The sequence below is a fragment of the Carassius carassius genome, chromosome 43 (assembly GCF_963082965.1).
Source record: "Carassius carassius chromosome 43, fCarCar2.1, whole genome shotgun sequence".
NCBI classification, from domain to species: domain Eukaryota; kingdom Metazoa; phylum Chordata; class Actinopteri; order Cypriniformes; family Cyprinidae; genus Carassius; species Carassius carassius.
Window position 1 is genome coordinate 19,266,773 of NC_081797.1, and position 21,394 is coordinate 19,288,166.

The window sequence follows — 21,394 nt, forward strand, 5'->3', positions numbered from 1 at the left end:
TTAAAGCATGTCAACATATTCTGTTACACCAAATAATGATCTTTAAAAAAGCACCATATGACCCCTTTAAAATCCTGGCCAGACATGTCCCATATAAACAGTGCATATGGCCACCCTACCCTTTAGCAAATCAATTGCATTGAACATACTTAGAACATAAAAAAGTTCCTCTTCTGAAGTTTGCATACCTGTAACATCCGTGACATTTTGAATTCCATGTTTGATTTTCAAAAAATATGAATTTGTTTGATTTGACAAGTTATGACCCAGCTTTAAGTCGGTTATTTTTTAAAACCTCGATATAATCTGACATTAACCTATTCAAAAATGAGTCATTATGTTTGTCAAATGTTTAAAACATGATTTGTTTTATACAAAATATTCTATTTTAAAATAAATTCATATGTGTTCAGCAAAAAAAAAAAAAAAAAACATTTGAAAAGCCTTCACTAAACATGAACTCTCACTTGCACACATCAGTCTACCACTTGCTGTTTTTGTTTTATAATACAAAGTAAGCGGATTCTCCAAGCAACTGGGAACTACACGCAGTAAATGGTGCGATGGATCGTTCCTGAATGAATCAATACTACAAAAGAATCAGTTGAGTAAATGATTAATGGACAAGTCGAATCAATCATAAATGAATTACTATCAGAAAATATTTTTGGCGGACTCTATGTAAGCGGCAACGAAAGGTAAGTAGGCTAAAGTACATCAGATTAATAAGAAACAAACCATTTAAACATTATTCAAAATGCATAGTTAATATCTGAGATAACCTTCCACATGGAATACACTTGTTTACATATAAGGGAAGCAAGAACACTCAAACTGTGAACATACTTTTAGGCTCTGAGGTAAATTATTCACTGTCAAGGCTATAAAAGTGATGTCCACTGATATACGGACAATAATTAAACACTTTTTTATTGCCTCCTAGCTGGTTGTAGAACAGAAACCCTGTAAAACATATCAAACTTACCTTTAATCGCGTGAAGCGCCGAATCTGTCTGGAAACCGCCAACACAAACAAGCGGAGTGATACAAACAAAGTGAAAAGTCGCGAAACGCACGTGCTCGGCCAATCAAATTCGAGGACTAACTTAAGCATCAATCTTTGGAACAGATGAAACCTCATAGTATTAAAGTAAATATATCAAAACAATATTAATGTATTTGGTGTAGCTCTAGCTATAACGACAGTGATAAACTGAACAGTTACTTAGTTGTAGCATATCACATTAAAAAAGTAAATAAATAAATAAATTACAACCGTGAGAATATCTAACGTTAAGCTTAAGTAGGCTACTTAAATTAGAAAATAATTCTAACTTAAATTACAAAAGTTAATTTCAGCATTTATGTGAATATACAAAGTAATTTCGTAGGTCTATGAACATCATATACTGTATGAAGTTAATATAAATAATTGTTTGAAAGATAAAAACACATCCACTCAGTAAAATGCAACAGTCACTATCATCCTATTAAGTAAATGAGTTTATTGTTTCATTTTTCTCTCTGAAATTGCTCACAGTTATGATACAAGGGGATTTTTACAACTTTAATGCATGTTCCTGCTCCGCATGGATATTTTTTTTTCTTCATTGAAGTTTTGCTTTATAACTGTATAAAATAGAAAAAGTTAACAACAGGTATTGCTTTATTATTGTTATCATTTAAACAAGCTGTCTGTAAACGGGGCCGTGAACATCCGAAACTTTCTCGTTCAAGGTACATGGTATAGATAAAAGGAAGCATTTTATTAACTGATAGCCTATCATGTAGACACTGCAAGTTCGTGAAAGCTGCGTCACGTTGCTTGCTTACGCCGTAGATAGAAGAAAACATGACAGGATAACAGGAAGAGAACGAAAAAAGTTGCAGAGAGACTAAACAGAGGAAAAAATGTGAAGGCAGGTGTTTTCTTTTTTCACATTAAACAATGCAAGGAAAGCTGTTCTGAGAAAATAGCATGATTTCTGAAAATTGTTACGTCAAAGCCATGCAAAGGAAATGCATGCATGCACACAGCAATACAAGTCAAAAGCAAAGAGCAGGAATGGCCTTCGAGTTTCCCCAAGGCCACCACATCATATTTACAGTATAGAACTGAACCAAGAACAGCCTTTTTTGTCATCCATTGTACACAATCAATGATATGAAGCTGACACTGATATCAAGAAGTTCATTTCCTCCCCACATACGCTAAACTACATTCTTAAGTTACTGTTAAATTTGCTTTTTTATGGTTTGTTTGTTTTTACACACTATTTTGTTTTCTTTTGATGCTAGGAAAGAAAGATTCGTAAAGCCCACGGTACTTTTACAAATCAAGACATAAGAAAGGTTCTTTAAACGAACAAAACTGTGTTGCCCTGATACAAACAAACACATTATTGTGATAAATAACATTCAAGTTCTCATATATATATATATATATATATATATATATATATATATATATATATATAATTAGATGATAATAAATAAGGACAGAGATAAAACAGAAGGAGAAATACAAAAATATCCACAATGTATGCAACACTTTTTTTATCTGCTGGTAGCGAACATGAGAATGATCAGAAGAAAAAAAAGTAATAAATAAAATAAAAATTCAGTGTTTAACGAAACCGATTAAATGAAACAAATTGTTCCATCACATAATAAATACAGAAATAAAAGGGTTAAATGATAGTTAAATAAAGACTGGCAACACAATATTTCAAATCTGAATCTACAACAGAACTAAAGCTAGTGTCACATCTAGACATTTTATTTGTACATAATTAAGTTCAATCTGTACAACAGAGATTCATTCATTAGGATAAATTCATTCAGTACTATATCCCCCACCCCATCCCATCCCAAATGCACTGAAATCCATCTTTCAGTCCTTTTGCAGCAATGATTTCAGATCAAGTGATGTTCTTCAAACAATGTCATAAATAAATAAAATAAAAGAGAGCGCAAATGGAAACGTTTCAATTTGGAAAAGTCCACATCCTCCAGGACAAGCTTTCAAAGTCATCTTTTCCTTCTTGATTTGTGTTTCGTTTTTTTTCTTTATGAATCTGAGTCAAACATCCAAAAGTTGTGAGTGTGTACTTATGTCTAGTATTTTATATGTGAATCTGTTCCAAACATAGTGAGGTGCCTTCTAAAGCACAATAACAACTTTTCTAAAGCACACTTTTACAAATATTTTGTTTACTAAAAAAAATGTGTCTTGACGCCAAAATCAAGGCTAAAATTTAGCATACCAAGCTTAAGGCAGTTTCTTAACTAGTTTGTAACCCCCAAAATAATGTGCTTTATTAAGGAAGCTTATTTTAGCAGAAAATTTTTTTAGGCCTGATTGTGACTTTTTATATAACAATTCTGACAATTCAGAAATTTGAGATATAAACTCAGAACTGCAAGATATAAACTCGCAATAATGAGAAAGAAATCTTATTGCTAGTTTATAACTTTAATTTGTGAATTCTTTGACTTTTCTTCTCAGAATATCTTGCAGCTCTGAGTTTATGTCTCATATATGCTAGTAAAAAGTCAGATTTGTGATACAAAATGTCGGCGCTCACAATTACATTTTAGATTTTTTATTCCATGGCAAAAATAAGCTTCCATAATTCAGAAACAGCAGCTCTGTGTGACATACAAAACACAACTTGATTCTCAATAGAATCAGTAAAGTTTTCCATTAGCATACTGCTAAGTTAACAACTTCCCTTTTCATAGGAAGCAACTCCATGTGACTTAGAAATGGCATTCCTTGCAATGTGCACACCGTATACTTGATTCTTAATTTCAGTAGTTTGCCATTAGCATGTTGTTAAGCTAACACATTATCTGAAATGCTCATAGGCAGCAACTCCATGTGACACGTGGCTCTCCTTAAGTAGGCTATGTGCAGAAGAGACTCTATTCTCAACTGACTTAGGACAGTTTGCAATTAGCATGTTGCTAAGCTAACAACTAACTGCACAGAGAGACTCAACATTCAATTGATTTCAAAAGAGTTTGACATTAGCATGTTGCTATGCTAATAGATCCAAACTTTAATAACATTCATAACATACAAATACAGAGTCCTCAGTTTTATTATATTGATTTATGTGCTTTATCTGTCATCTTTAATGGATATTTTTATGAAGTTTGTTGCATTGCATTAAGGGTCTCTTAATCAAAGTGACGTACCTCGAGGAAGCTCACTACATTTTGGAACAGAGCCATTTTTTTGTCGCCGGTTTCTACCGGCTGGTCAAACATTTTAACAGGTTGGTGTGCTGAAATGATGGCAGGGGAGCACACAGGTTGAGTGGGAAGAAGTGTCAGTGTTTGTATTTTAGTCCTCGAGAGAGCAGAGAGCGGGAAGGAAAGAGTATGATGAAGGGTCCAACTCCTTGTAAACCTGCTTGTTCATCATGAAAAGTGCCGTCTGTCAATAACTGTTCATCTCAGGATGTGCAGGGAAGTGGGAGGTGGCGTTTTAATAAGTTTTCTGGATAATTCCTAGCAGCAAAGACAAGCCGTCACAAAGGTGAGGAAAACGGGAAGACAAACGTAAAGACATGAAAATATCTGGGGTAAAAACGAGAGGGGTTCGGGAAGGGAACGGGCACAACGACATGGCAGAGACGGTGAAAGGGGTAATGTGTCTGGATTTGTGTCAGAATTTGTTTTTAAACAGTCATTCCATCATATAAAAGCTTGTCCAAATAAATATTCCATCACCTCTAAGATTATCTATATTTTGAGATCTTTTGTAGGTATGCTTTGAAAAGCTCGAATGGTAAAGTTTTAGGGCTGCTCCTGTGTCCCAACGGATGGCACCAGGTTAGAATTGTCCCTGGGATTGCCCGCTGGACATTTAGAGTCACTAGGCTGAGGGTTGTGGTGACAGGCGTTAGGTGGGTGTCTGTTGGGCGTACCAGGTGGATGAGGCACCTGACCGTTCTTCTCGTCTGAAAAAAGTTGTTTAATTACGTCAAAGAAGTTACTCAATGGGCTACCTAGGTACACAGAAAAGAAGAAAAGGGAGAAAAAAGAGAGAGAAAGAGAGAACAAACAGAGAAATGAACAATGGGCTCACAAGAGGAGAAGTGGACAGAAGGGGCAAATAGATAGGAGAGGTAAAAGAAAGAGGAGAAAAACATGAAGACTAAAGGATTGTTCAGACCGGGACGAACATCGCTGATGTTTAATGCCTCGTGACTAAACAAATTGTGGCATTGTGAGTGTGCACACTGATACGGTTTCGTTTTCTTGACTTAGTGGCACTCAAGGACAATGCGGTCTTGCCGAGCACACTTGATACCTAATGACGAAGAGGAAGTTAGAAGACCAAGAAGACGCATCGAGACAAGATGCTGGTCTCACTGGTGTCTTAACACAAAGGGCTTTATGGCAAACGTGACAGCGACTACAAAAATCTCGATAAGAGGGAGTTATTATGGAGAGGAATTGCAGATCAAATAGGATTCAGTGTGTACCGGTGTATTTCTGTTTTTCATTAAGCGCCATCTAATTTCAGGGAGTGAATTTGTAAATTGTATGAATACAAAAGATGTGTCGAAAAACGTTGGCGATAAACACACGCGATAATCATCCCGGTGTGTATGAGGCTTAAGAGAAAGCCCTACGAGAAGCTTTGACGACCACAAACTTTGAAAGTTGGAAATTCTGTATAAGATATTAGGTTAAACCTGATAAAACCAGCTTAAAAAGTGAACTAGCTGGTTTCTAGCAGGCCATTAGCTGGTCCAAGCTGGCTTGCAGCTGGAAATAAAAACCATGCTCATGCTGTTGCTAGTGCTATGCTCTACGAGTTGAGCAACAGGAACATAGCCACAGCAACATAATTAGCTGCAGTTTAGATAGTTGATGAGCTGAACTACCAGACTGGCTGAGCTAGTAGACCATATTTGACCAGAATCACCAAAAAAATTAAAAAATCACATTGACTGCCAAAAACATGCTTGACCTGGTTTTTCCAGCCCAAGTTCAACTAGGTTCCCACTAGCTGCTCAGCCACATTAACACTCTTAGATCAGCAATAAACCAGCTTGCATGTTCTAAAAGCAATTTGACCAACTTAAGATGGTATGACCTGTTTTTTTACAGCAGTGTCCTTTGATCAAGATCAGCGGGGTTCCTAACCACTGGTTGTTCAGATAGTCAACCTCTTAAACCAGCTACAGACTAGCTTTAATCTAGCTACCGCGTTCAATAACAGAGCTACCACTTTAAAATCAATGTGAAACAGCATTTACAACCCATTTTACTTCTGACAAGACGTATATCTAAGCAAAATAGAATACCCCCTCCAAAAACTAAGCAGGGACTTTGATAAGATAATTTTTATTTTTATTTTTTTTGCTTTTTTCAAATGTGAGTTTGTAGTTGATTGTAGTAGACAAGCCTTTTTCCAGAGGCCCCAAACAATCGGAAAGGGGCTTCATCGGAGAATATGACTTTGCCCCAGTCCTCAGCAGTCCATTCACTATACTTTCTGCAGAAGATCAATCTGTCCCTGATGTTTTTTTTGGAGATAAGTAATGGCTTCCTTGCTGCCCTTCTTGACACCAGGCCATCTTCCAAAAGTCTTGGCCTCACTGAGCGTGCAGATGCGCTCACACCTGCCTGCTGCCATTCCTGAGCAAGCTCTGCACTGGTGGCACTCCGATCCCGCAGCTGAATCCTCTTTAGGAGACGATCCTGGTGCTTGCTGGACTTTCTTGGACGCCCTGAAGCCTTCTTTACAAGAATTGAACCTCTTTCCTTGAAGTTCTTGATGATCCTATAAATTGTTGATTTAGGTGCAATCTTAGTAGCCACAATATCTTTGCCTGTGAAGCCATTTTTATGCAACGCAATGATGGCTGCACGCGTTTCTTTGCAGGTCACCATGGTTAACAATGGAAGAACAATGATTTCAAGCATCACCCTCCTTTTAACATGTCAAGTCTGCCATTCTAACCCAATCAGCCTGACATAATGATCTCCAGCCTTGTGCTCGTCAACATTCTCACCTGAGTTAACAAGACGATTACTGAAATGATCTCAGCAGGTCCTTTAATGACAGCAATGAAATGCAGTGGAAAGGTTTTTTTGGGATTAAGTTAATTTTCATGGCAAAGAAGGACTATGCAATTCATCTGATCACTCTTCATAACATTCTGGAGTATATGCAAATTGCTATTATAAAAACTTAAGCAGCAACTTTTCCAATTTCCAATATTTATGTAATTCTCAAAACTTTTGGCCACGACTGTACAATGTCTACAAACATTGTTCACAAATGTTTTAACCAAAGCCTGTACAGGCTAAAGGCCCGTTCACACCAAGGACGATGACTATAAAGATAATGATAAAGATATATAGTTCTAAAAATCATTCTCAATATTAAAAACAGCAGAGTCCACACCACAACTATAAAGATAAAGGCACAGATAAACTATATCGTTAGAATCACTTTCAGAATTATAATATAGTTATGCTTATAGTTATTGTTCTTTGCGTGAATGTGCATTTAGTTGATCAAAAATTTTATTAGTCACAGGGAAAAAAAATCTTTAAATGTGGCTTATGAAACATGTAAGTAGTAGCAGCATCATTATATGGTGGCTCACTTTAACATTAACCAAATAAAATTTACGCTATTGAAGTGTTTGTGCGGAGTATGGAAGCTGAACAGTAGGTCTGTGCAATTAATCGCATGCGATTGTCAAGCGCATCTTCAGTAAAGCCAGTCCCATGATTAATAGTAAATCTCCATCACCTGCTTATAGATTGAGCAGCATTCACTACACAGAGCCGTAGTTCACTGACAATTAGGCAATATTATGTTCAGAATTGCAGATAAATCAATATAACTTGGAGGCACCGGTGCGATCATTTGCATTTAACTTAAAATACTCATTTTTGCTCATATAGATAAGAGTAATTTATCTTTTGAATGTGTAAAAGATCTACTTACATTTGTGTGCGCTCACAATAACAACAAAACATTGTGCTTTTGTAAAATATTGAAAGCAAATAGGCTTTAATTGAACATAATTGAACATAAGCTCCGTGCTTGCCTCACAGACATGAAAAAATATATCTACGGAAAGCAAAATGTCTACTTTTAATTAAGCCAGTTCAAATGGAAAACAAATATTTTCAGATTATGTAATTCCATATGTAATGTGCACCTCCACTGTGGAGATGTCTAGTCAGTGAAAACACTAGTTTATCAATTAATTATTATAATGTTAAGGCAGTCTTCTTGCTGTTTCCTCCCCTAAAGCTTACATAATCATTACTTCTGCTGCTATGGCTAGCTTTATGCATGCACTTGAGCACTGATAGGCTATAGGCAATTAAAGGTTCATTATGGTTTATTAATATGAATGTGCGATTAGTCAACTAATCACTTCAAATTAACGAATATTAGTCGTTCAGAAAAATATTTAGAGTTTTTTTCCTGTGTCAAAAAAGCTTTCATAATATACCAGAAGTTTAGGTTATTAGCATTTACACATTATGCTTCATGCAATTACATTATAAAAATCGTGCCACATTTAATTAAAAACTTTAAACCATTTAAAAAAAAATTCATAACTTTCAAATACTCAATGGCATCAAGCTAAAATTTGGGCAAATGCAGTAAGTAGTTTCTGAGAAGTTCTGTAAACCTTTTGTTTTTCGGCAGGCTATTAAAACCCTGTGCATCCTGACTGCTGGAACTGGCTACTGGAAATGGCGATTTTCAAAACTGATTGGTATTTGTGTGTAATATGCAGCAGACGGTCTATCAGTGGTCCAGTCCATCTGAGGCTCAGACTACCCTTGAGCTAACTCTGACTGCATGAGAAAACCCCCTTTAGTGTACTTGATTTAGGATACTTCCAAACAGAAGAATACACATGCAAACCTGCACAACTACAGCAACTGGCACACAGTGGTAACATTTAGGGGCACATCAGAGCCTCTGATGTGCATATGCACAGCCTCATATGTTTGGCTCACATAATCAAGAAATAAAGACCAGATTTGTAAGCCACATACACACTAAGGAGGTAACAACCAGTTTTTGTTGTGCTCATTTTAACAATAAGCTCAATGACCCCCCCCCCCCCCCCCCAAAAAAAAATTATTCAGTCACGTTACACATGAAAGGGTATATATGGCGTTGGGGCAAGGACATGCCTCATTACAAGTGCTGTGATTGTCACAGGTTTATATAATGGCGGATGTGTAACGCAGTAAACATGTCACGTAGTAAAGTAGTTAGTGACCCCTAAAACTTTTTGAACACTTACTGAGATAGTTCACCCAAATAAAAAAATTCTGTCTTCCTGTCAGCAGAAGAATGAACAGGTATGGAAAAACATGAATGTGAGTATATGATGATAAAATCTTTCTTTTTGTGTGAACTATCACTTTAAGTTACACTTACAACATAGGCTCATCGGAAATACGTGCCTCTATATACATTTCTGCAAAACTGAAAAAAAAAAAAAACTTACATATTTGTAAGAATCAATGCAGTTGCAGTTAAAAGGAACACTAGAGCCAGTAGAACTCAGACAACTTTTATTCCTTTTCACACAATTACTTGGAGAATATTGTGTTATGACCTCAAAACAATTTTAACATCTTGCGCGATTTTAAAACTGTTATGATATTTAAAAATGTTTTCATCACATATACAGCTTCATGCATGAGCTTTCTAATACAGTAGGTTTGCTGCGTAGCTCATGCGATACAGCGTTGCACTTGAGTGATGAAGAGCATGGTACGAACCCTGTGAAACTACCGTTCGATAAAACAGCTCAAATACGCATAAGGAAGTTAAAATAGCACACGGCTGCATCAGAAAATGCTTTTTATATCACTTTTGTATTTGTTAACACTATCGGGTAGGTTTAGGGTTGGGTTTGGTATGGGTGATATTTCCAACATGACAGAGTGCTAACCTTTAGCAGCACTCTCCAGATATTTGAATTCTGAACAGCCACAATACATAGCTCAAATAGCAAAAGGCAGCAATATGTGCCTGTACCAACCTAATAAAAAAGTGGCACGGTCACTTATTGAACGTGTGTTTAAGCACCACTCTCTGGACATTACACTTTTGAAACTGCCGCTAAACGCACACGAAATTATGTAATTACAGTGTTGCAGCAATGTATATAGAGAATCATATTTTCTTGAGCCTGGGTTGCACATTTAAAATTAATGTCATTGTATTAGACCGGTGGTTCTTAAACAGGGGGCCTCCTGTTTAATATTAATTCATTTGATATATTTTCCAACTTATTGAAAAACATACAGTTCTTGACATTTCTGGAATCCCAAACTGAATCATGGTTAATTATATCAACACTCCCAGTTTCTGTTAAAGAAATAGTTCTCCCAGAAATGAATGAGAGCGAGTGCATTTTCAACAAATTGGAATTTTGTTAGCTAATGCAATGGCATTTAGACATTATGTAAGTGTGACTCAAGTGTCTAAATACTCTCTGGGCCACTGTAATTGTGCTGCAAGTTGGTGTATTTAACACAGAAGTCATAAGAGTCTTACCACACTTTGACTTTGAGACTTTAGTGGGTTTTGCAGCACACTTAAGAGTTCTCTGTGAGAGTGAAACGTGTGTTGACACCAGACAACACTATCAACACAGCCTGAAAAAATAAAAAAGTTGGAAATCCCCCAAATCTTTTTTTGGTTTATAAATTGGATCAGCGCATTAGCTCATTAGATTCGCTGTGTACACTCTTCATCATGCCCATGTGAAGCAAATGAGCAATTTCCAATTAACAAGCATGGGGCCAGATGTCTTCATCTAGACAACATTAGGGGCAAGAAGACTTCGGTTGACTGGTTATTAGACATTTGTGTGGATAATTATGCTTGTTTGGAATAAAAATAGTTTTATGAATCTAAAGAACAATGGGAGGTTAGTTATTTGCATACACACAGAAAACCACTACATCCTACGCAAAATAACAATTAAATCCATAATTTAAGTGTCTATTTTTGGAGAGGTGAATGTAATCTGACTGCAATGTGAATCTGCAGTGCAGTAGTGCGTTCAAACCACAGTGAGTCATACAGCACTGAATGAGACACGGAGCGCATGAATGTGATGTGTTTAAGTGAAAGCAAAGGAGAGAAAGAACGACAGTGAAAGACCGTGGGGTGGGAACAGAGAAACAAGGATCTACTTTCTTTAGATGGTCTTGGATGTCTTTGTTGCCCAACACTCACTTAAACCTTTTTTTTTATATACAGCATTCAATGTAACATGCTTGTTCAGAAATCATTCTAATATCTAATATGCTGATTTTGTGCAGATATGCTATTTTTAGCTGGACGCAAAACTTTTCAACACAGATAATAATAATAATAATAATAATAACTGAGCAATAAATCAGCATATTAGAATGATATAACTCTGTAAGGTTATATTAGTTTTTATATATTTATTTTATATGCTGTTGTTTGCCAAACAGACCACTAGGTGGAGCTGTTATCAGTGATATGATTGGGACACAGCCAAATAGCATCATGTGTCAAGAAGAGAGGACGTGCACAGTGTGGACGGAGAATAGGATGGCTTTTCTTTAATAGAAATAGAATAGAAAAGTGGCTTTTCTTTGAGATTCTCCTTTAAAAAACTACAACAACAACAAAAACATACTCAGCCATTCATCCTTGGCTTGAAGCTCTGGATAGTTCAAGGTAATAGAAGGTATATACTGAGGAAAACTTTTCCTGAACTTGATCTTTTATAATAATGTTCCTGATTTGTGTGCTCTGGTTGGTTTAGCACAATAGCTGAGGCAGATAGAGCAAGATGTCGGTTTCAGGGTTATCCTGACCTAAAAAGGTAGCAGGAAGCTTTACATAACCAGTCCAGATTAGTCCTCCAACAAGAACAACGTATCCCAAAACTAGAAATCATGAAGCTGAGGTTTCCACATTTGAAGAACTGTAAGAAAATCTACCGTTAATGCCGTCTGAGAAATGGGAGCAGCAGTGTGGCCGAAGGGAATCACCACGAACTGGAAAACTCCCCTTTGTCTTCTAGCGTCCCAGTGGGGATTGCTTTAGGGTGGGATCATGTGGAGAATATTGTGATGCTGTGTTGTGGTGTGCTGGCATGCATGATGGAGGAGGGGTATAAACAAGCATGAGAGGGATCGTGGGGCTCGTGATGGAGTGGGGGAAGGACAGGGGGATTTATACTCACCAGACAGCTGCTGGACTCCTGGCTGGTCGTGTGTGCTTAACAACTGCGCCTGAATCGTTTCTACCACCCGCTTGAAACGCCGGCTTGGACCTACAATACAGTGTAACAGGTCACATATAGATGGTTTCATCGGGCGCACGCGCCTGGCCCTAAGTTAACTTCCGGTCTGTGTAGTGTATATCGGTCTGGCTGCAGTGCCTTCTACAAACACAGTTAAAGTCAAGGTGATGAGTAGACTGAAGTTGGGCTCAGGTGGTTGTGCTGCGGGATGTTTCCCATACATTTATTTATTTTTGGAGACTCGCCACGATTTTAAAACTGATCGATTTTCAAAAAGGCTTCGTTGAATAAACATGAGTACGTGCTGCAATAATAATTCCTTACATTTATATGTTTAAATATCAAAACGAGTCACGGGTGTTTTTTTATTTGACTATTTCTGAAGGAAGACTTGCATGTTATATGTCTGATAACGCAGCGTTTGTGAGCGTAGCTCTGCTTTGTTTACAGCTGTTACTGGGGAAACCTCTATTTCTCGCGCTTTATGCATCTCCTGCTCGGAATTAATTAATTTGCATTAAGTCCACCTGATTTACGCAGCAAACATATTTTGTTTGTAAAAAAAAAAAAAATCTACTCTAGAGGGACTTGCGCACATGCGCAGTAACATTTGTTTATGTTGTTGCCATTGAAACAGTCTATAAAACCCTGTTGACATTTTGAAAAAGGAAGTTGGAGTGGGGTTTCCTTAATACCGATTAATCGAGTACACATTCACTTGGTTTGCATTCTAGTGAAAAAAAGCTCAACAGACAAAAAATAGGAGACTTTTAAGAATCTGACAGGAATTTATTGTAAAACGACTTGCAGTCTTTCTTATCTCTGCTAGATGGACAACAACATTATTTAACATCCTGCACGCCGTAGTGGATAAGAGCTGCTGCTGGAGCATATCACGAGGAGACATAATGGATATTAATGCCAGAAAATAAGGGAGAATGATGCATAAGATGATGTTCTATTTATCTTATGCTGTTATTGAGATCTGCAGTATACTTATGGGATAATTAGTATTTAAAAGACTCATTTCGAGAATTAAATGGAAACTTTTGTAAGAATTGTTCCTTAGAGGACAGATAACAACTTCCTGGCAAGACTAAATGTAAGATTGTCAGGAATGGGCTTACTTGCGATGACATATCTACACATATCTACAATTTTGTTTGTCCATTACATTTCTTCAAGGCATACGTTTCTCATTCACTAACTAACTTATCTAACTTTTGTACTAAAATGTATTGTAAATTAATAAACTAAAAAGTAGGAACAACTAAAATCACATGTATGCACATAATTTAGGTGGCCTCATATACGTTAGTCTTAATCATATTTCATCACATATATGCATCATATAATTTGCTGTATGGAAGCCCGTTTCCGCCACTGAATTAAAAAATACAAAACAAGGTAATTCCGAGTTTTTATCTCTTTCAATTCTTAGAAAAAAAGGCAGAATTTCGAGAGAAAGTTGTAATTACCTTTTGTATTTTTTATTTAGTGGTGGAAACTGGATTTCAAATTGCTGAGCCTTAGAGTTGCAAAAACCTGCAAAGGAAAAAATTCTTCTAAGGATATGTTTTTGGATGTGTTTTATGCAAATGACTAACCTTGGACACACGGATGCTAATTTATAATATTCCAAATACATTAACAAAAGAATGTGGTTCCAACCGAATTCATGTAGGTACAGTGTTGTGAATTAGGCAGACAAAATATGTTAAATACTGTAATAATAATCTGCTTAATTATAACTGAATGAGACGCAATGTCACTAGACTACAATGTTTTTTTTTTTTAGTTGTAAATAAACCAAGATAATTGGAGTATGTCTCCAAAAAATAACTATTTCAGTCTTTCTAACTCAAAATTGAAATTCAGTGTGTTACTTGCGGTTTCTCTGTGAAATTTACTGACAATTTCTGATGGAAAGTTGTATTAAAATGAGTAATTTACAAAGATTTGAACATTTATCTATGTTAAACATATTACCATGTTTATGTTTTTGGGTGAATTTAAATTGAATCTTTTAAATGATATTTATTATTTATTTTACAGTGTTTGGCGACAAGGACTTTTTGGTAAAAAAAAATAAAATAAAAAATACTCCTAAACTATTTAAAAGCAAATACATGAATATTAAGATACATTTTGATAATTTGAAAGACCGAATATATATATATATGAGACTCAAACTCACAACCTTTCGATTGGGAGTCCGACTCTCTAACCATTAGGCCACGACTTCTCGATAGTGCATTACATTAGATTATTTTTTCCTTTTAAAAATACTAATTAATGAAATTATGCCAAATATGCTTTAACATAATGGAGAAAGATAAAATAATTCACCTTTTACTCGCAGCTATTTTCTTTTATTTCAAGCTACGCTGGTGTTCTACAGTCTTGATGAGCGCTGATGTAGCAGTGGCTTGATTGCGGTTGCTGTTACCTGAGAGCAGAGTGAAGGTGACTGAATAGATGCCGTTCTCCTTGGTGGCCGCAGTGCTCTCGGTGTACGTGATGTCGACCTGGAACTTAACAGGCTTCTGGAAGACAGTGGGGCCGGCGGTGGATTTGTACTCGGCCCGAAAGCTCATCTGCGAGATAACGCTGTGACTGAGGCTTGGTATCTGAGGAAGGAGGAAGGCAAGGATCGATCCAGCGTTACATATTTGGAAGCTTATGAAGCTATCTATGAAGAACATCAATGGAAGCTTGGAAAAACGTGGCCTAGTAAGGTTTGGTCACAAGTACCGTCATTTGGTGAATTTTCGCAGGTAAAGTCCAGTAATTTCAATAGGAATCTGGGTCTTTGGGAATTTAAGATATCACAGACTTCGCATTAGGTTCAAGTCACCATGGGATTTCACAATGTTAACCCACAAAATGCTGCTTTATTTAAAAGTGACTTCTGAGTGGATTTGTCTGAGTTTCACTACAGTAATGCCAATGGCATTACAAATCCAAAATCCAGTAATTGCAATAGGAAAGTTTGGGAATTTTGTGTAAGGGTGAAAGATTTCCACATGCAGATTCCATATCGAGTTCAAGTTAGGAAGCTGTTTAAGTGGTGCTACACACAATGCTACTAGTGCTGGGTAGTAATGGATTACGTTATCACATTCCAAAAATTAAAGGATTAGTTCACATGCTGGCTAAAAGATTCCTGATAAATTACTCACCCCCATGTCATCCAAGTTGTTCATGTTTTTCTTTCTTCAGCCGAAAATAAATTAAGGCTCTGGAGGAAAACATTCCAGGATTTTCTCCATATAGTGGAATTCAATGGGGATCAAAGGGTTGAAAGTCCAAATTGCAGTTTTAGTACAGCTTCAAAGGGCTCTACATGATCCCAGCAGAGGAATAAGGGTCTTATCTAGTAAAACAATTGGTCATTTTCTTTAAAAAATAAATAAAATTTTACATACTTTTTAACCACAAAATGCTCATTTTGCACTAGCTCTGCGATTAGCTTTCCACAGATTCACACAATACTAAATCACATTGGAAAGGTCACATGTGGTTAGTTCTTCGTCTGTGTACACCGGTTCAAAAAGGTAGGGTGGGGAGAAAAACTAATTTTCTCCAACTTCTAAATAGTCAGACATCACTCTTTTACCATTTATTTGCACATTTGCTGTGTAAAACATTGGGTCGGTAGGGGAGAGCGGGGTAAGTTGTCACATGAGTAAATTGTCACACTGTTCATAACTCGAAAACTTGAGGCTCTATCTCAAAAATCAAATAGCCACTTAGTGTGACTTCTTCTTCTAGAGTCAATTTCCTGTTCAAATGTGGTCAAGATTGCTCTAATCTGAGTTTAGCTAAATTTTCTTATTTTTTGGCTTAAAGAGTAAAAAGAATTCACTCTAAATTTTATGCAATACAACTTTGTAAGGTATGAATGTTAAAAATTATTATTTTGCACAAAATAGAGGAGCCCGATATGTGTCTTTTGATACATTAGCTGACGTGCTATATTGAGCTAACCTTGAGATTTAGCCAACTTTAGCACACAAGTCTGTTTGGGGCAAGTTGTCTCAATGACTTTGGGGCAAGTCGTCACATATGACAACTTGTCCCAGTACAAAAAAAACACATAGAACATGCTCAAAAAACATTGAGATGTATTTCTGGAAACTGGTTTTGCACCATCTTCACCATCTTCACCATGTCACAGATCGACCCTTTCAAAATTGTTGTATGTGAGTCAAAATCTGGACCTACTAAAAACAAGGCAGTTAAAAGAAGAAAAATAATAGAAGACTCATCATCAGATGATGAAGAGTGCTTCTGCCTCGACTTTGTGGAGCCTTTTTCAAACATTCGTCCAAAAGAGTCCTGGGTAAAATGTGTAAAAATCAACAAATGGGCCCATGATGCTTGCACTTCAGTCAAGGCAATTTAGGTGTGCCAGAATTATGACTCTGAAGATGAGTCTGATTAGTCAGATACAGGGAATCTGTTTTGTTCAGAGGTTAAACATGTTAAGTTAAGCGAGTTATCTGCAGTATTTCATTCAATTATCATGGATCTGTGTGCAAGCCAGAGAACGTTTGAGTTTAAAGTTCAAAGTAAAGTGGTCTTAGACAGTTTAGACAGTTTGAAAAGTGTGACAACTTACCCCGCTCTCCCCTACTTCTACCTACGTCACATGTGACTATGTAATGCATGGGGTCGAGCTAGTGCAAGACCGGCATTTGTGGTTAAAAAGTATATAAATGTTTTTTTTTTCAGAAAATGACTGATCGTTTCACTGGATAAGACCCTTATTCCTCAGCTGGGATTGTGTAGAGCCCTTTGAAACTGCATTGAAACTGCAATCTGGACCTTCAACACGTTGATCCCCATTGAATTCCACTATATAGAGAAAAATCCTGAACGTTTTCCTCAAAAACCTTAATTTATTTTTGACTAAAGACAATTATCAGGACATTATCAGGACATTTTTATTCAGGAATTATTTATTATTTACATTTTAAAATACTTTCTTACTCTTTTCTGTTTCTTATATCTATATTGTACAGCATTATGCTATTTAAATCAATGCGATAAATGAGTTAGGTCAAAAGTAATTAAAAGTATCCAATAATTATATGAAATTTGTAATGTAACTGAATACATTCCTAACTACAATTTTTGTCACGTTAATTGGAATAAGTAACAGACCACAATTAGTAATTAATCTACCTAGCACTGCTACACTATTGACACTCGAATTTTGCCCGCAAAATTCGGCAGAAACAGCGCTAACATGACCGCACCTTTACTTTTGCATAGCTCAAGGCGAGTTAAACGTCACTAAGCATGACAAGCAACTTTTTAAGCGGCCATATAAAACACTTGCAAGTCTAAACAGCAGACTAAATTCCCTTCCCTTCTGTACAAACCTCTCGAGGCACAACATCTATATGCTAATGATTCATGCCCTGCGTTGATTTTCCATTGACCTCTAATGAAAGTGGCAGCCACGGGGAGGATGGAAACATCACAGACTAGCATTTTACAGAATTGAAACACAAATCAGAAAGGTATTTGCAAATGTAAAAACACAGGCTTCTGGCCAAACCTTTCAAAACCAGTGCGACGGGCAAAGTCTTTCAATCTGATAGAGGGAACGCAGAAGCATATATCCAAATATTCATAGCTGTCGTTTACGACAGAGGAATGAAACGGGATTGGAGACATGCAAAAGAGATTGCTTACCGAGAGAAAGGCGTGGACGATGTCGGCTTTTATAGAGCTCAGTGGCTTGTCCCTAATAACCACAAAGATCTGCTCCTCTTTCTCTAGGTTGATGAAGTTACCAAACCAAGATTTTTTGGCAAGTCTGCAGGGTGAGAGAAATATGAAACATGAAGGTTTTATGAAGTCTTCAGGGGATACAAGATCAGTTCTTATCAGAGCTCAGAATAAGATAGATCCTATGGCGCTTATGCAAAATAAATTGATATTGAATAATTCATAAAAGGGAGTACGTGAAAGAACGGCACACAGCAGAGGGTCTACAAATTAACATGATGAACTTTGCATGAGGTCATATTGATGGATGGGACAAAAATCTAAGAGGTCATATAAAATCCATAAATTGCTCTTGTCTCATAGATTTAAAAAAAAGTGTCAGTTTGGACATATTTATTCATTTTTTTTTTTAAACTAAAATGCGTTTAAGGAAGTCACTGGTTACAAAATTCTAAAATATGACTGCATAATGTGTTGTTATAGAAATTTTAGAAGACTTGCCAAGTTGGGTCACATTTTTAGAAGAGCACAACACAGTTGCACTGACCTCTTCAAAGTCTTGGGTACAACTTTTCAGTTAAATTGGCTATGAAAACAAATGTTTGGAAGATGTATCTATAATTTAATGAATGGTGTCTGAATTGTTAATCATTAACACCAACTATTGCATTTCTGAAAGATGTATCCACATTTTAATATTAATGGAATGTTGCCATGTTTCACATTTTATATATATATATATATATATATATATATATATATATATATATATATATATATAATATTAAATATTTTATATTCAAAATTTTAAGAACTGTAAACAAAAATATACTTGATTGGGAATCTGTAATAGTTTACATTTATAAATCTGAATAAATAATCTGGAATATATGGTTGTAAATCTCAATTCATTTCACATTTGAATATACAGCATTTTTAAATAAAGAAATAATTATTCACGATTTATTTTAACATATATATATATATATATATATATATAATTTTTAAAACTTTAGAATGTAAAACTTTTATCTCAACAAGGATGCATTATATTGAATAAGTAACAGTAAAGACATTATATATATATATATATATATATATATATATATATATATATATATTTGGACCCCATTTGTCAAAGAGTCCAGAGTCCTACGGCCGAATCACAGCCATGCTGACATAGAGACATAAACAAAATTCCACTAAATGTTTATATATATTTATATATATTAAGAAATGTTTCTTGATATTTTAAAGTGCAATACTCTTTACCATTTAATATATCAATGAACATGTTGCATTGCGAGACAATTTTAATATTTGTAGATAAACTATAAATATATTTCTGTATTTTGCTACGATACATTTCAGAGTATAAGTCATATTAAACAAAATACATTATTAAACAACTGTTGCAATTTTGCTGCAAGGTCACTCAAAATTAAAGCGTCTCTGTTGATGGAAAAACAAGCAAAACCCCTGGTGTGAACTAGCAGGCGTAATTTGGTCGCGTTTTAGTATATAAAGGAATAACCGTCTTGTCTAAACATTGTTCTAGCTCTAAAAAGCTTCAGTCTGCCACTGTTGTGTATCAACAAAGCACAGTCGCTCGCAACTTAGCTTCCAGAAACTGATTTATGGCAGAGGATGAGAGAAGAAAGCAGAGAGCACCACGGCTTATCCAGCTGGCGTGAAAAGCAAGAGAGAGGCGGATAAGTTATGGAAGACAAAATAGAAAACAAAAGAGGATGAGGCATCACTCCGTGTGGGGGAGAGAGTTTGTGACTGCTGTCTGCTGTGTGCTGAAACCTGCCTCAGTGGGAGAAATACGACTGAGCTTCCATTAGACTGGGAAAAAAGACTAAATGGTTTAACAGAGGCAAACATAACTCCCAATGATTTCTGAAGTGCTGAGGGGGGTTTACATCAACACTGTTGTTGGGTAACTATTGTTCAAGGTTTACTATTCATCTTCTTCAGAGGATGTTTCTTGGCGGCTGCATTTCCATCATAGAACTGACTTAATGGTAAGCTGGAAACGCATTATGGCATTTTTATGGAAACCAAATGTCCCGATAATAATAATAATAAAACCTGAAATCACCTACACTGTATGGACCTCCCAACGGTACCAATGATAACAACAGGTAAATAAAGGGAGTAAATAAAATGTACACATAATTTATATGACAATATTAATTAAAAGTACACGAGACCAGGTCTTATCATGAGTAGGACAAAAAAAAAGAAAACATTTAAGAAATTTCCCAGCAGTAAGTGATCCAAGAATTCCAAGAGTGCACTCTCTCTCTCTAAAATAAATAAAATAATAGAATAAATTCATAGAAAAATAATACAAAATAATGCTTTCAATCTCTCATGAAAAAGTTCTATGGCTCCTGAAAATAAGTATAATAAACCTAATTAAAAAAATAACAGCAGTCAATGGGAAATCTGTAAGATGCTATAAAAAGCTATGTACTCACTCTGGGGAAGACTCCGGTGTGAGGCTGGACATTTCCTCTTGAGTGGGAACTGTTCAGAATAAAGATAGGATGTTAGCATGTTCCATTTTTGTCATTAATCAAAGTTGTGTATCATTTTTAAAACAGTTTTCTAACTAATTCAACATCTCAGTATGTAGGACAGAAATAATTAGAGCCTATGGTTTCATGCAAATGTGCATCATTTTTGAGTATTTGTCTCATGTTACCCATTTAGGTTGGGATTAAAGGTTATGCAAACAATAAAACTGGATCATTAAGGGGTCGCATGCAGGAGAGGTTATTTAGAAATGGAAACTGATGCTACTGAAACAATGTGAAGTGGTAACCATGGTAGCAGGCTTCTTATTAGTATACGGTCGGTATGTAAATCAGAGCATTTAGCAAACAAGCCATGAAACAGATCCAGTCAAACTGGAGGTGGTAAGAGCTTTATTTAAGGCCTACAATGACTCAATGTAAAGTGACTGCATTAAGAGGGATTTGGAATATCTAGTCAAAATCATATTATTCCCCCTTTGTTGGCCACCCAAACAATTCCAGGTGTTTGTGACTTATTGCTGAGCCAATAGCAAACCAAGTTTATTTGAACACCCCATGAAACAGTTTAAGGGAAAAGAAGTTTTAGATAAAATCCAAGAGTTTTCTCACTCTCCACAGAAAGTATCAGAACTTCCACATTCAAAGCCCAAAAATGTAGTAAGGACATCGATAAAATAGTCCATGCAACATCAGCGGTTCAACCGCGATTTTACAGAGCTATGACAATACTTCTGACGCAGAAGCTGGCATTCTGATATTGAAGCAGAAGGAATGCATATTCATGCGTCGTGGTACTCT

At 36.1% G+C, this 21,394-nt stretch overlaps 1 protein-coding gene across 5 annotated transcripts in view; it reads right to left on the minus strand.

Moving 5' to 3' along the window:
- Nucleotides 1-1,478: 1,478 nt before the first annotated feature.
- LOC132124966 (serine/threonine-protein kinase BRSK2-like) overlaps nucleotides 1,479-21,394 on the minus strand; it is a 238,580-nt gene continuing 218,664 nt past the window's right edge. For 2 of the 5 annotated variants that reach the window (XM_059536137.1, XM_059536140.1), the window contains exons 15-19: nucleotides 20,537-20,585; nucleotides 18,015-18,138; nucleotides 14,758-14,938; nucleotides 12,249-12,338; nucleotides 4,530-5,018 (exon numbers count right to left, since the gene is read on the minus strand). In XM_059536137.1, the coding sequence (XP_059392120.1) occupies nucleotides 4,807-5,018; nucleotides 12,249-12,338; nucleotides 14,758-14,938; nucleotides 18,015-18,138; nucleotides 20,537-20,585 (656 nt within the window). In that variant the 3' untranslated portion in view covers nucleotides 4,530-4,806. The other 3 variants (XM_059536138.1, XM_059536141.1, XM_059536139.1) reach the window with 2 other exon arrangements.